Source organism: Pygoscelis adeliae, unplaced genomic scaffold, assembly GCF_000699105.1.
Source record: "Pygoscelis adeliae isolate BGI_AS28 unplaced genomic scaffold, ASM69910v1 Scaffold149, whole genome shotgun sequence".
NCBI lineage: Eukaryota > Metazoa > Chordata > Aves > Sphenisciformes > Spheniscidae > Pygoscelis > Pygoscelis adeliae.
In genome coordinates this window covers 505,283-517,778 of record NW_008825494.1, presented here as the reverse complement: position 1 = coordinate 517,778, position 12,496 = coordinate 505,283, and the positions used below count along the sequence as shown (strand labels likewise).

The following is a 12,496-nucleotide window of genomic DNA, read 5'->3' as shown; positions in this document are numbered from 1 at the left end:
CAGTCCACCTTAAACATGAAAAGAGACTTTAGTGAAATATTAATGCTGGCATCATTAGCTACATCTAGCTCATTAGTTACATCTAGCATCTAGTTACATATAGCAGCATCTGTTTGCGTTTTTGCAGATGCTTGGTTTTGGCACATCAGTTAAAACATATATGAGTAAGTGGTACTCCACATTACACCTGTACGATTCCAGGGCGACTCCACTAGTGTTACTGACTGCACTAGACTAAAAATACATGGCTACCATGCTCTTGTTTATTGTTTGGTGTGTTTTGTTGTTTTGTGGGTTTTTTTGCAAAAGATGGGTATACAAAACTTACAGAGAGCACATTCTGTATAAAAGCGAAATAAAATGATATCACCAGCTTGCTAGTGTATTGTGAAATACCAACCTTCAGTGACCTTACGGTGTAAAAGTTACAGTGTTTTAGGTAAAAATCTAGTTAAAGTTCTTACAGAAATTCACCTATCCTAACTTCAGATGTCTCAGACTAATACAGTCACCTTATAAACTCTTTATTATCAATGGAGAGAAACAGGCACCTCCAGAAGGTGAGTTGTCCAGCCCATCTCAGACTGACACGAATGAATCTCTCAGGGTATTTATTTCCTTGCCTTGCCTACAAAGGCCACCTACAGTGACAAACTGAGAAGTAAATGTGCAATTTTTACATGGATGAAGTTATAAGGCTTCCTCTGTCCTTATAACATGGATCATCCCCCACTACACACTGGAATATTCCTTCGAGGCTTTCATTAGTTTTCTTCTTAATGAACACACGCACCCTAACGTTGAAGCATAGTCCATCCTCAGTAACAAGATAATAAAATATTTTTGTAATACCCGTATTTTTAAGTCTTTTTCATGACCTTATTGTTTACTTCTTATATAAGGTAGTCCAACTCTTCCAAGTTTTGTATAAAAAAATCCCATCCACTTTTCTTTAAGATCTTGCAAAGCAAAACAAATCAAATCTTTATTTGTGCTAAATGCTAGCAAAACCCTCTCCCACCTTCCCCTGCCATATCTTTACTTATGCTGGAAAGAAAATACTCCTTAAAAGAAAAAAAAATACTTTCTGAAACAAAAAATATATCAAGAAAATAATGACTTTACCTATTATAACGTGCATGCCAAGTTGTGCCAAATGCTTCACAGTTTGGTAACCAATTCCTTTAGCACCTCCAGTCACTATAGCTTTTTTTTGGGAAAACTATATGAAGAAAAAGAAATAATGGAAGGTTAGTTTCCAATAGTAACACGATTAAGAAGTTAAGATGTATTTTAAAGAGGCATACACTTGACAGACCACTCAAGCCGGGCCAGTAAACAATCTCAAAAGCAAACTCTGTGTGGAAATAAAAACTGCAGAGCATCCGCCATTATTTACTGCATTACAATTTTCCAGTATTGACAGTTCACGAAAGACTGAAGTTGATGACACAAAAGACAAACACCCAGTTCAGAAAGTTTCTCCTTTCTATTTGCATGCATTTTGTAACCCTGCAGTAATCTGTCCTTTAAAATTTTCACCTTAACTTTGTTACAGAGTAAGGTGACAGCTGTTACAAGTCAGCTCAGGGATGGTTTACTTCATGTATACAGGGAAGAAAATCCAATCGGCAGCATAATATCCTGCAAACTTCTTGAATGACGAAGGACAGGCCTCTACCAGTAACACGGGGGAAACCGCAAACAGCTCAGTCAAAGACGATGCATCCCAAGGGAAGGGGCCAGTCGGCCTAATTTACCTGCATAACTGAGCACTCCCTTGCTGCAAATCACAGGGTCCTGGCCCCCAAAGGAAGGAGGGGGCAATTTTTTGCAGGAAAACCCCCACCTGCTTTTCCCACCCACCCCAGCCCTCTCCCGCAGAAGCCAGCATCCCTGATGCCCGCGGCCGGCCCCATACCGCCTCCACCACAACAAGCGCTTCTCAACCCAGAGCAACACACAGCCCAGCAGGTAGGGCACACTCCCCAAACCCCCTCTGCTAGGGGCTGCTTAGACCTACGGCCCACGCCTCCTGCAGCCCTTCGACCACCGAGTGAGCTGAAAAGTGGCTGGGATGGCCCCAGCGGGGCAGACACCATCCCACCCGTGAGCTCTCATGCTGGCCGCGGGTTGCCCAATGCACCCCTTCAAGATGGCGGGAGCCCTCCCACCAAAGGAGAGCAAAGGCATTTTAACTTAACTGCTTGCGGGAGGCATGAGTTAGGTCAAATATCACATATGATTTTTTGATGAGGTGGCGAATCTTTTGTGTGAAGCACCGTGTGGTCTTCAGGCGACTGAGGTGAATTTCTGTTTGCTTTTTAGAAGAAGCTGCTAGGTATTTGTACAGGGAAAACGGCGCTGAACATTTCATTTTGCCACGGTGCAGTGTCCATAGGCAATGTTATAGATAATGAATTTTAAAAAGATGCTGACTTTCATCTATCAAAGGACTTTCTATTTTGATTTCTAGGTTTTTAGGGGATTGCTTTGTTGTACAACACAAGCTCATATTTTATATGGTTATGAAACACAGAACTAGTGCTGATACTTGCTTTCTTCATAGCAACTTCAAAAAGGACCCAGATTTCACCTTTTCTGAAATACGTAGTTCTTTCCAGCATGATTCACAGGAATTTCTGTTCTCTTCAGGTAATGATGTGATTCTTCTCATCCATGCAGAGTGAGTATTGTTTGAAAGTTAATTCCTATTACAGTGATATCCATGCATGTTGTGTCCTAATACATATAATTTGAGCTAAATAAAACTTCACTAAGGGCTCAAGTTAGTTACAAAAGCAGTCTTGCAATTTCCACCACAAATATTTATCATAACAAACTCTAAGTAAAATGCACACATTTTTTTCAATAGTTAAGCCTAGAAATTAAAGCTAGACCTGATATTAAATGCTTGGGAAAATTTTCCACTCCAGGTAGTCTTTTTTAACTGTTTATTACTTTACCAGACTTGGCCTTTTTAGATTATGTTTTCCTGGTCTGTTCTCTGTCAGTGAAGCAGAAAAAAAAAAAAAGAAAAGAAAAACGTTTTTGCAGTTTTTGAAACTGCAGACAGGTGATAAAGATTTTAAAGAGGACGAAAAATAAATGTTCTTAGTATGACACAAGTTGTTGTCACCTCTATGTGAACAGCCCTTGTGCCTCAGCATGACCGGATACATTTGAAATTTGGCAGGGACATAAAATCTCAAGTCCTTTCAGCCACGGAGTGAAAACCACTGTCTGAATGATTTGCGTCCTTAAAAAGGGGGAGGAGTATGTGCCCAGTGTTCAACTTGGGTGGCATTTTACACATGAAAACATGAACGCGTTGCCTTGTACAAAAGGCGTGCTGAGAGGAGACAGGTCTCTTAACCAGGAAGTGGGCAAAACTCTTTGCAAGATGGCAGACAAATCTGAAACAAACGGCAAAGGCAGAAACTACAAGAAAAAGAAACAAAAACAGCCCCAGAACTGATGGGATGCTGAGGAGGGAAACAGCACGTACGTCCACAAAAAGGGCCTTCTCAGAGCCATCTCTGGCAGAGATTCACAGGTCTGGGTTCTCCGCGATGCTTCTGTAGTTTCACCAACAAGTAACTCTAGCACTTCGGTGTGAAAAAAGGCTACATACAACCTCACCACACCAATACCCAGTGTTCTTACATCCCAGCTCAGGTTTGTTAGCTCAAAAAGTTCAAGACTCTGAAAAAGGAGCTCTTACAAAGCAAATACTCCTTCGTCCAGCCGAGCCCACGCTGTGAAACCCATTCTGAGGCCTCTCCTGAGGGGTTGAACAGCTTTAAATCCACACAAGGAGCACTGGCATTGCCTTGGTGTTAAAGCAGGAAAGGCCATTTCTGGCCACAACAGTTACATGTGTGAATTCTGCGTGTGGCAAGTGCAGATGTACTTGTAAACAAAACGCCATCTAGAAGGCAAAACCATGAGCTGAAGTCCACTAAGTAATTTTCTTTTGAAGTATCCATGAGGGCTGCAAAGAAAAGGACAATTTTTGGTCCCAACAGCCACTCAAGTCAGGTACATTACCAACCTGCAATGAAAAGCATGACAGACAGACAGAGTCCACTGCAGAGATGCATTCAGTGAGATCCTATATTACAGAGAGCTTTAGAACAGGCCTGTTTGTAGCAGCCAGCTCCAAGGACCTAAGAAAGCACGCGGGGAGGGAGAAATGATGGCTGCAGACACATGGATAAATGGCCAGTATCTGTTTTATTTACAACAGCTATGGTATACAGCTTCCACAGAAAATGGTTTTGAATAGACACAACACTGTATGTCACATCTCAGTATATTGGCTCACTTCATCCGAAATGGGAAACACAAAGAGAAAAACTGAAAAAAACAAAACCACACACACCCCAAAACAACCCCCTCAATTATTAATTTTAATTTTATTAATCTTAAATTAATTTTAATCTGCACAAAAGGTGTGCTGTTTCCATGAAGACAGATACCTTAATGTAAAATGAATCTCCATGAAAATGAGACACTGCTAGTTCTTAGATCAACGAAAGCAGACAAGGTCAAATCCAGGCTGTGTGTGTAAGACATCGGCAACTACAGTGAAAGGCAGTCTATCGGTGCCCTGTTCCCAGTAGAACTCCACTGTCGGGTACAGCTTGCAAAACACCCACCTTTTCAGTGTGAAAACATCTCTTCCACGATGAAACCCAGTATCAGACTTTCAAAGCAGACCTGGGCTCAGCCTGATTTTCCAGCAGATACTGGTTTATTTTGTGTGAGAGGTTGAGCTGAATGTGGCCGGAGGCTGGGAGCCCCCCAGACTGGAGGCAGTGGAGACTGGCTGGCTTTGCCACGCAGGGAAGGTTCCCTCTGGTGCTTCTTGCACCTCATTTAAAACACCCCAGCTCTCTCTCTGCCTCTGCTCCTGGTAAGTACGTAGATACTGATCTCAAATTACAGAGGCATAATGCCAGTGATCTCACCGTGGGACATGAGAACTGTACAGCCCTGGTGCTAATGAAATCCCCTGAACAAGCACTAGCTGTTAATTTCCCTTTGTGTTCGAAGAAACCAGCCTGCAGTCCTTAAGTGCTGCTTTATCACACCAAAGTCTGAGAGAGGCTTCTCCCAGGCTGAAGATTCTGCCTGCATCCCAATGTATTTGGAAGAAATAAGCCTGTCTACTTTGCAAGTGGATTAAGCTAAAGCAGAAGAATAAGGCAGATTTATTCTGTAATAAATATGTCCACATATGAAGCTATTTTAAAATAATTATTGTCATTTTAAATATATTTCTCCTTAATCTGAAGTAACTTCCATGTGCAGAGACATCCTCACACGCAGTCGATACTATGAAGAATTTAAGGCAATTCTGTAATTTTTAAAAATACTGATTTTCAAGGGACTCTTAAAGATGGCTGTCAAGACGTCTCTGCAACTGCCAAGACCACAGAGAAATAAAACAGACTGCAGAACCGTATCAGTGACCACTTCCATATCAATGGCCAGTTCTTGCCGGCAAAATCTCAACTCTGGGGTAGCGATGGGGGCAACTGAAGTAGCCAAATCAAAACAGAGGCATTAAACTTTCTTCTTTGCAGAAATGTACTATGTGAACACAGACAATGCAAACCCCAGAAGATGAGCTCCCCTTAAAAGTTGCTTGCTTTGGTATTCTGTAATCTTTAAAACACAGTCTGTTTGAGGAAAAAAAAAAAAAAAAAAAGAAGAAAAAAGTATTAAAAGTTTATTAAGAGCAAATCACATCAAATTTTTACTAAGTTCCATCCCCTACCCTATTAATACAGCATCTGCATTGTGGAACATTATGAGTTATGTGGACATTAAAATATCGTATCTCCATATTAATATCTTCATTAAACCCTCTTTTTAAGACATTGAAGGCCAAAGGCAGAATTTAGATTGTCTGAATCAGTCTCCAGTCCTTATCAGGCAAGAAAGACAAGCACCGCTGAAGGCATCCAAAGAGCAGGTCAGAGGGGCCACCCGAGAGGCGCCACGCTGGGGACCTGCCCAAACCTCCTGAACCGGGCATTTGGCGTCAGGACTTCGGTGGCATTTGTGATGAAGAGACCCCCACAGACAAATCCTAACAGTTATTTTTTTCCCTTCCTCCTATAACTGAATAATTTACATGCAAATATTATGCCTGAAGGTAACTGGCAGAACCACAGATGGGGTGGGGGGGGGAAGACAAGAAGCCACAATGAACATTTAGTTTGATGACAGAGTAACAAGTGCCAAGTTTGGAGCTGTTCCTGTATAGCAACACCGAGTGAGAAAAAGAGGGCAAACTGTAATTGTCAGTCCTCATCTAACACCACAGGACAAGGCACAATCGAGTTTTTCTAGTTGTCTAAAGAATTCATATAGTTCAGTCTACCACCAAATTATTGAGTAGTTTTTCCTACCCCAAAATACTCTGACTCTTTTTCCCTGATTTACACTGTAGCAGTGCTGAGATTATAGCCATTAAGATCCCTTTCAAAGCAGATGTAGAAAAACAATTAATTTGCTACTCTGAGAGGCAATCAGTAGACCGCTGAGGAATCCATGCCGCTTTCAGCAACAGCCTTTTGCTTGAGCCTTACAGTAACATCTCTGTAACCTTCTGTCTTGGCAGAAACTGAGTAAACGGGGTCCAGACTCAAAAAGTCATTCCAGGACTATCCTAACAGAGGACAATTTCAGGTACTCCAGTCCTGAGGAATAAACCAGAAAATCTTTTTTTTTTTTCCCCTTGTATGACACCAGCTTTCACCAGCAGAAAAGTTGCGTGTCCTAAACCTGTCCTAAGCCTGGGCAGATGGTCTTTCAAGTGCAAATGGTCTTCCCAAATTTGCACACCAAAATCTTTTCTGCCTCTGCTGCTTCCTATCACTTTCCCAAGGATCATCAATATGCAATCAAGACTGAAGGTTTTTAAGGCTGGAAACCAGGTAGGTGGCAACCAGCCTGACTAGTCCTTCTGTGAAAAGGTATCCTGCTGGTTTTCAGCAGTTGCAAGCCATCAGACCTTCCACTCATGAACAAATGTCATGCCTACATGCAGAGTGCAGATCCACTGGCACATGACCAACAGGTCCAATGTACCTCGAATCAATGGATGCATTGTGTAAGGGTGATTTATTTGTCCAGGAAGAGAATCTGTTTCCAAGCACAACTGGAATTTTGCACCAGCTAGGTGACAAGCCTCCTAGCTGTTGTCTTACTTTACTTCTGCAGAAGAAGTGAAAGTCAGGAATCATGAGGAAACGGAGGTACTGGAGACAGGCTGGCCCTGGTGTTACTCATGGGAAGGGAAAGGTGTTGAACCAGAACAGCAGGAGAAACCAAACCATGGAAATGTGTCCCTACAAATGCATAGTATCTCAAGGTACTGTTAATGGAACAGCAGCAGCCAGATGGCTGTAAGAATTTCAGCAGCCAGGGGAAGACCTAATTTAAGAAGCCTCCCACATCGCTACCGATAGGGAAGACGGATCGTTAACAACCGCTCACAAAACCACAGCAAAACCCCCGGCATCCGTAAGACCAAGTTTCTTGTTTAACCATTGCACAAGGCGCACACGGGTCCTAAAACGCTGCGTGCCAATGAACCAACAAACAATAATTCACACTTACCATTGCTGGAAATACATAAAAGCTGCATGCCCCATATTTCAGGCTGGGATATCCTACACGGGAACACACATGCAGCCCATGCCCTGTGAAGCGGACATTTTCACAATTGGGCAGAGCTCCCGCACACACGCAGCAGAGGCAGTCACAGGACCAGCGGCAGCAATTTGTCTGGGCTGCCTGGACACCTGGGAACCCAACCAGTGCCGTAACTCAAGCCAAGGCACCAGGTATCCAGCAAGCCCAGACAAATGGCTGAAGTGTAGCAAGGCAACAAATGACACAAAAGCAGGGGAGTCGGCAGCTATGCCAACTAGAAAAGCAGCGTGCTCACCCAGCTAAGGAGCTAATGTTTATCCTCATCCCTTCCCGACCTCATCAACACGGGAACAAGTGATATCTCTTCAGAGTTAGCAGCAAACATCTGCTGAGCCAGACTAATGAAATTTTTTTAACTGCCAATGAAAACAACCCCCAAAAAACCCCAAATTGAGAGGCAGTCAGAGGACCAGCGGCAGCAATTTGTCTGGGCTGCCTGGACACCTGGGAACCCAACCAGTGCCGTAACTCAAGCCAAGGCACCAGGTATCCAGCAAGCCCAGACAAATGGCTGAAGTGTAGCAAGGCAACAAATGACACAAAAGCAGGGGAGTCGGCAGCTATGCCAACTAGAAAAGCAGCGTGCTCACCCAGCTAAGGAGCTAATGTTTATCCTCATCCCTTCCCGACCTCATCAACACGGGAACAAGTGATATCTCTTCAGAGTTAGCAGCAAACATCTGCTGAGCCAGACTAATGAAATTTTTTTAACTGCCAATGAAAACAACCCCCAAAAAACCCCAAATTGAATCCTGCTGTAAGGTTATAGCATTTGTTTAGCTTTTTGACAAGCATGCCAGCTTGCTTATAGGGACAAAGTGATAACATTTGCAGGAAAGTTGGCAAGCCAGAAATAGAAGTTCCCAAAATCGACTCCAGGACTCGTCCCCGGATATCTCATTTAACACATGGGAAAGCCGTACTACAAAGGATTAATAAGCAGAATAGCTCCTCCTCCCTCTTATTTTTCATCTCATGAACACATTGTGGAGCCTTGGGAGGTATTAGATAGCAACAAGTATTATTAGACTTCAGTATCACAAGATTGGAGCACCAGCATCCACAGCAAGACCTAACTATAGTAAAAGAAATCCACATATTAAAAAAAGATGCAAGATCAACTGGCACAGTAGTAAGAAGAGAGTTATTACACCAGCATTACAGGACTGAAAGAAATATTTTTTTGTTTGCTAAAGAAAAATAATGATATCCTAAATAAGGCAGCTTTTCAGAGCAACAGCTTTTGGCACTCAAAAATCAAAGTCCTGTGATAAGAGATCTCTCTAGCAACAATGGGAAGGGGGGTGGAAAGCTGCACTGAAAATTTCATTTGCATGACACACCTGTCTGCATTTCTTCTAGTAATTCTTGGAAAGACAGGACAAATGTAGATAAAGGGAGAAGTGTGTGCAGAAGGCAGGGTGTGGAAGGGGAAAGAGAAGGGAGTATTAGATTCTCAAAGACACAGGAAAAAGAAAGCTTTTTTGTCGAGAAGAGGTCATTTTTTTTTTCATTTTCAAGTGCTTCAACACTCGTTCCCCTCTCTTCACCTTCCCCCCTACTTCCAAGTATTTAGCTGACAGAGACGCATCTCTAAGCAATTTAATACACCTCAGTCATAAATCTCTGCATGGTGGTATTGTCCTCAAGGCAAAAAAAGGTCCAGCGAGGAGACCTGCATAGACAGCTTGGCCTCCTGCTACTTACAGATGCAAATCAACCGTGGTTTGGTGTGGGGAAGATGGTGTAAGTCAAGGCATTGTAACCACAGACTGGTAGAAAGGTAAGCTACAGCTATTGCCACAGTCATCTGAAAAATATTTGCTCTGCACTTGCACATGTATTTTCAGTGCTGTGTTTTCTAGAGCGCATGACTGGAGTGTTTGCAAGTGAGTAAGTCCTGCTTGGTTACCAGAGCCAAGGGAAGCTGCATTTTCACGCATCTTTCAACTACAGCCTGAGTGCTTTTGGTTTATTTGTCAAATAGGATCCTCAGTAATATTGATCCTGGACTTTGTGATGCTGCTATACTTGTCAGAAGGGCTGCACAGAGAAAAAGATAATTGCAGTTTTCAAAAACAATACAGATGGTAATTTTCCAAACTGATTTAAGCTGTCTTTGCTCTGACTGTGAAGAACATTTTCCTCCAATAAACCCTGCGCAGACCTTCTGCTTCAGGCTCATTGAGCACATGAAAAAAAACTGAATGTTGCCTCCCCAAGAGGGAAGAGGCTGGGAATGAAGAAAACTAAAGAGGGTGGTTAATCTGGGAAGTTTTCTTGCCATTTCTGAATTGGGTTTATCTAAGACAATGGGAAACAAGGCTGCATTGAAAAACAGTTTGATGAAGCATATATCTGATCTTTTTACAATACAAGTTCAGGCTGATTTGGCAGAGAGATATTAGGAAATTTGATCCCAACAAATATGGAGCTGCCCTAAGGTAAAAGAAAGCCAAAGTAGAAGGGAGGGTGCAGTTCCTGAGTCCTAAATCTCACTTTTGGCCATGTTTGCCATTCTCCGGTACTTTGTTCCTTTAGCCAAAACTCATCTAAAGATAAGAGATTTGAATCTAATTTTTATGAGTGCCAAATAGATAGACTGAAAGCACCATTATACAAATCAGACAGTTGGGAAATACCACAGTGCACTATTAAAATCTGCTAAAAATTCATCAGGAATCCAGGTTTGCCCACAACCCACTCTGGGAGTAAAGTTCCCAACCAAATGAGTAGGAATAGGAGAGCACTCGATCCCTGGGATGGGGTGGAGGGGGAGAGAGAGAGAAAAAGAAGTAAGAGATGGAAAAGTTGCCTTAGATCTACAAGTATAAATTATATTAGTGAAATTACGACTCTGCAAGTTCCAGGTAGGCATCGAGCAACTTCTGCCATCACACACTAGTCCTTATCTTAAACATCCTTGCTATTCCTGGCTTGAGCCCTTTTTTTGCTGGAGAAACACTGGTCTCAAGGAACAAGGATATTTCAGACAAAGGCTGATACTACATATTGACAAACTTGTGCAAGAATATTTGGCACAGGACTACCCACTGGCGTTACACCACACACGGCATATTTTGCTCCACTATGGAATCATTTTGTCTTGGGGACAGACGCCAACTAGGGACTCGGATGAGGCCATGAAACGCCGCCTTTGCTTGGAAGAGAAGAGAGGGCTTTGCTGCCGTACAGCCTGATACAAGAGGCGTGCGGGACACCACCGCGCTCTGACAGGAGCGGCAGCTGAAGGGCACAGTGCTAATTCGGCTCAGCCGAGGCGGTCAATACGTGAGGAGGCCCGGCTTCCCTCATAAAAGGCACTTCACAAAAATCGAACGCGGGGTTTTGTGAAATAAGGGCAAGACAGTTGTTGCAATAATATGAAGAAATCCTGATAATCCCTGACAGCGTACTGGACAGCCACAGCCTGCATGTGAAAGATTACTGGATTTGTTAAAAATACCAGGAGAAGAAACTTGACACTAGCTCCAAGAAGAAAGTAACCATTCCCTACATATGCATATATTTAAAGGATCCATTTACCCATATCATTTCTTACATGGGAAAACACTATCACAAGAATAGAGAAGGGCATATTTCCATCTGCCATGTATTCTCTGCCCTGCTTATCTTCCATTCCTTTTATATATTTACCTATTAAATCTTACTCTTTGGCTTTCTTCTCTTTCACTCCAGTCACACTAAAGATAGGGAAGTTATATACAGGTGTATCTTTAAATCAAGAAAAAGCATCTGGTTACCTTCTGAACAGATTTACTGATACTTACTCCCATACTCCCTCCCTCTGGGCAAATGTAACTGTGCAATACCTCAGGCAATGTCATTTTATGTAAAACTTCCCAATGCTCTTGAAGTCATGTCATCCTGTAATTACATTTTTTTCCTGTTGTGAAATAAGAGATGAAAAAGAGGAGCTCATCCCAGGAGATTTAAATAGGGGTAATGGAAATAGCTCTGCATAGTCTAGTACCTGCAGAATGAATTTTCCCATCCTGCAAAAGTTTGAGACATTAGAAAATTTTTTTTTCATTCTGTATCAGGAACCAAAGATTGTCCAGGCTCCAAGCTTTTACAAACAGCTAACAAGTAGATGCAGCTCCGTCTCAGAATAGTTTACATCCCTTGGGATGTAAGAAACCATTTCAAGTCCTTGCTCCCAGTCATACCCCGAGCATACAAAAGCCTTCCCAGCGTAACTCCCAATCTAACAGCGGAAAGTTTCAGTTTCACCAAACATTTGCCATTTAAAGACACTTTTCCCTCCTGCAAAAGTCCCCAATAAATGTAATATTTCTCCATACCATGCTCAGAAATCCAGTGATCAATTTGTAAGAAGCCATAAATAGAAAGTAAAGCGAAATGTAAGTAATGTCAGAAAATGTCTTCTCTCGGAAAGACCACGTCCCAGCCATCTCAAAAAACTTGACGAACAGTTATCTGCATGAAATGTGGCACAGAACTCCTCAGGTTTTAAAATTTCATGCCTAACTGTGAAAAATTAGCATTTAGGTTATAGTTTTGACCTAAAAACCAGGGTGATAACGGTGAGTTTGAAATGCTAAAGAAAACAGGAATCAGCAAAGTCTGTTACTCCATTACAAACTGAGTAAATGTCACAACTAGCTGCAATGTAGAAACCTCATTTCAGAAGACTGTAAATGCTGGGCTGGTTGTTTCACAACAAAGAGACCTCGGGGCGGGGGGGGCGGAAGCAAAAAAACAAGAACGTTTCTTTATCTTA

General features: G+C 42.4%; 1 protein-coding gene across 1 annotated transcript in view; it reads right to left on the bottom strand.

Annotated features, from left to right (window-relative positions):
- The window catches only part of DHRSX (dehydrogenase/reductase (SDR family) X-linked), a 154,207-nt gene that overhangs the window by 137,225 nt on the left and 4,486 nt on the right, over nucleotides 1-12,496 (bottom strand). Inside the window, exon 2 of the mRNA XM_009331298.1 lies at nucleotides 1,126-1,222. Coding sequence (XP_009329573.1) covers nucleotides 1,126-1,222 — 97 coding nt within the window. The remainder of the gene's footprint in view (nucleotides 1-1,125; nucleotides 1,223-12,496) is intronic.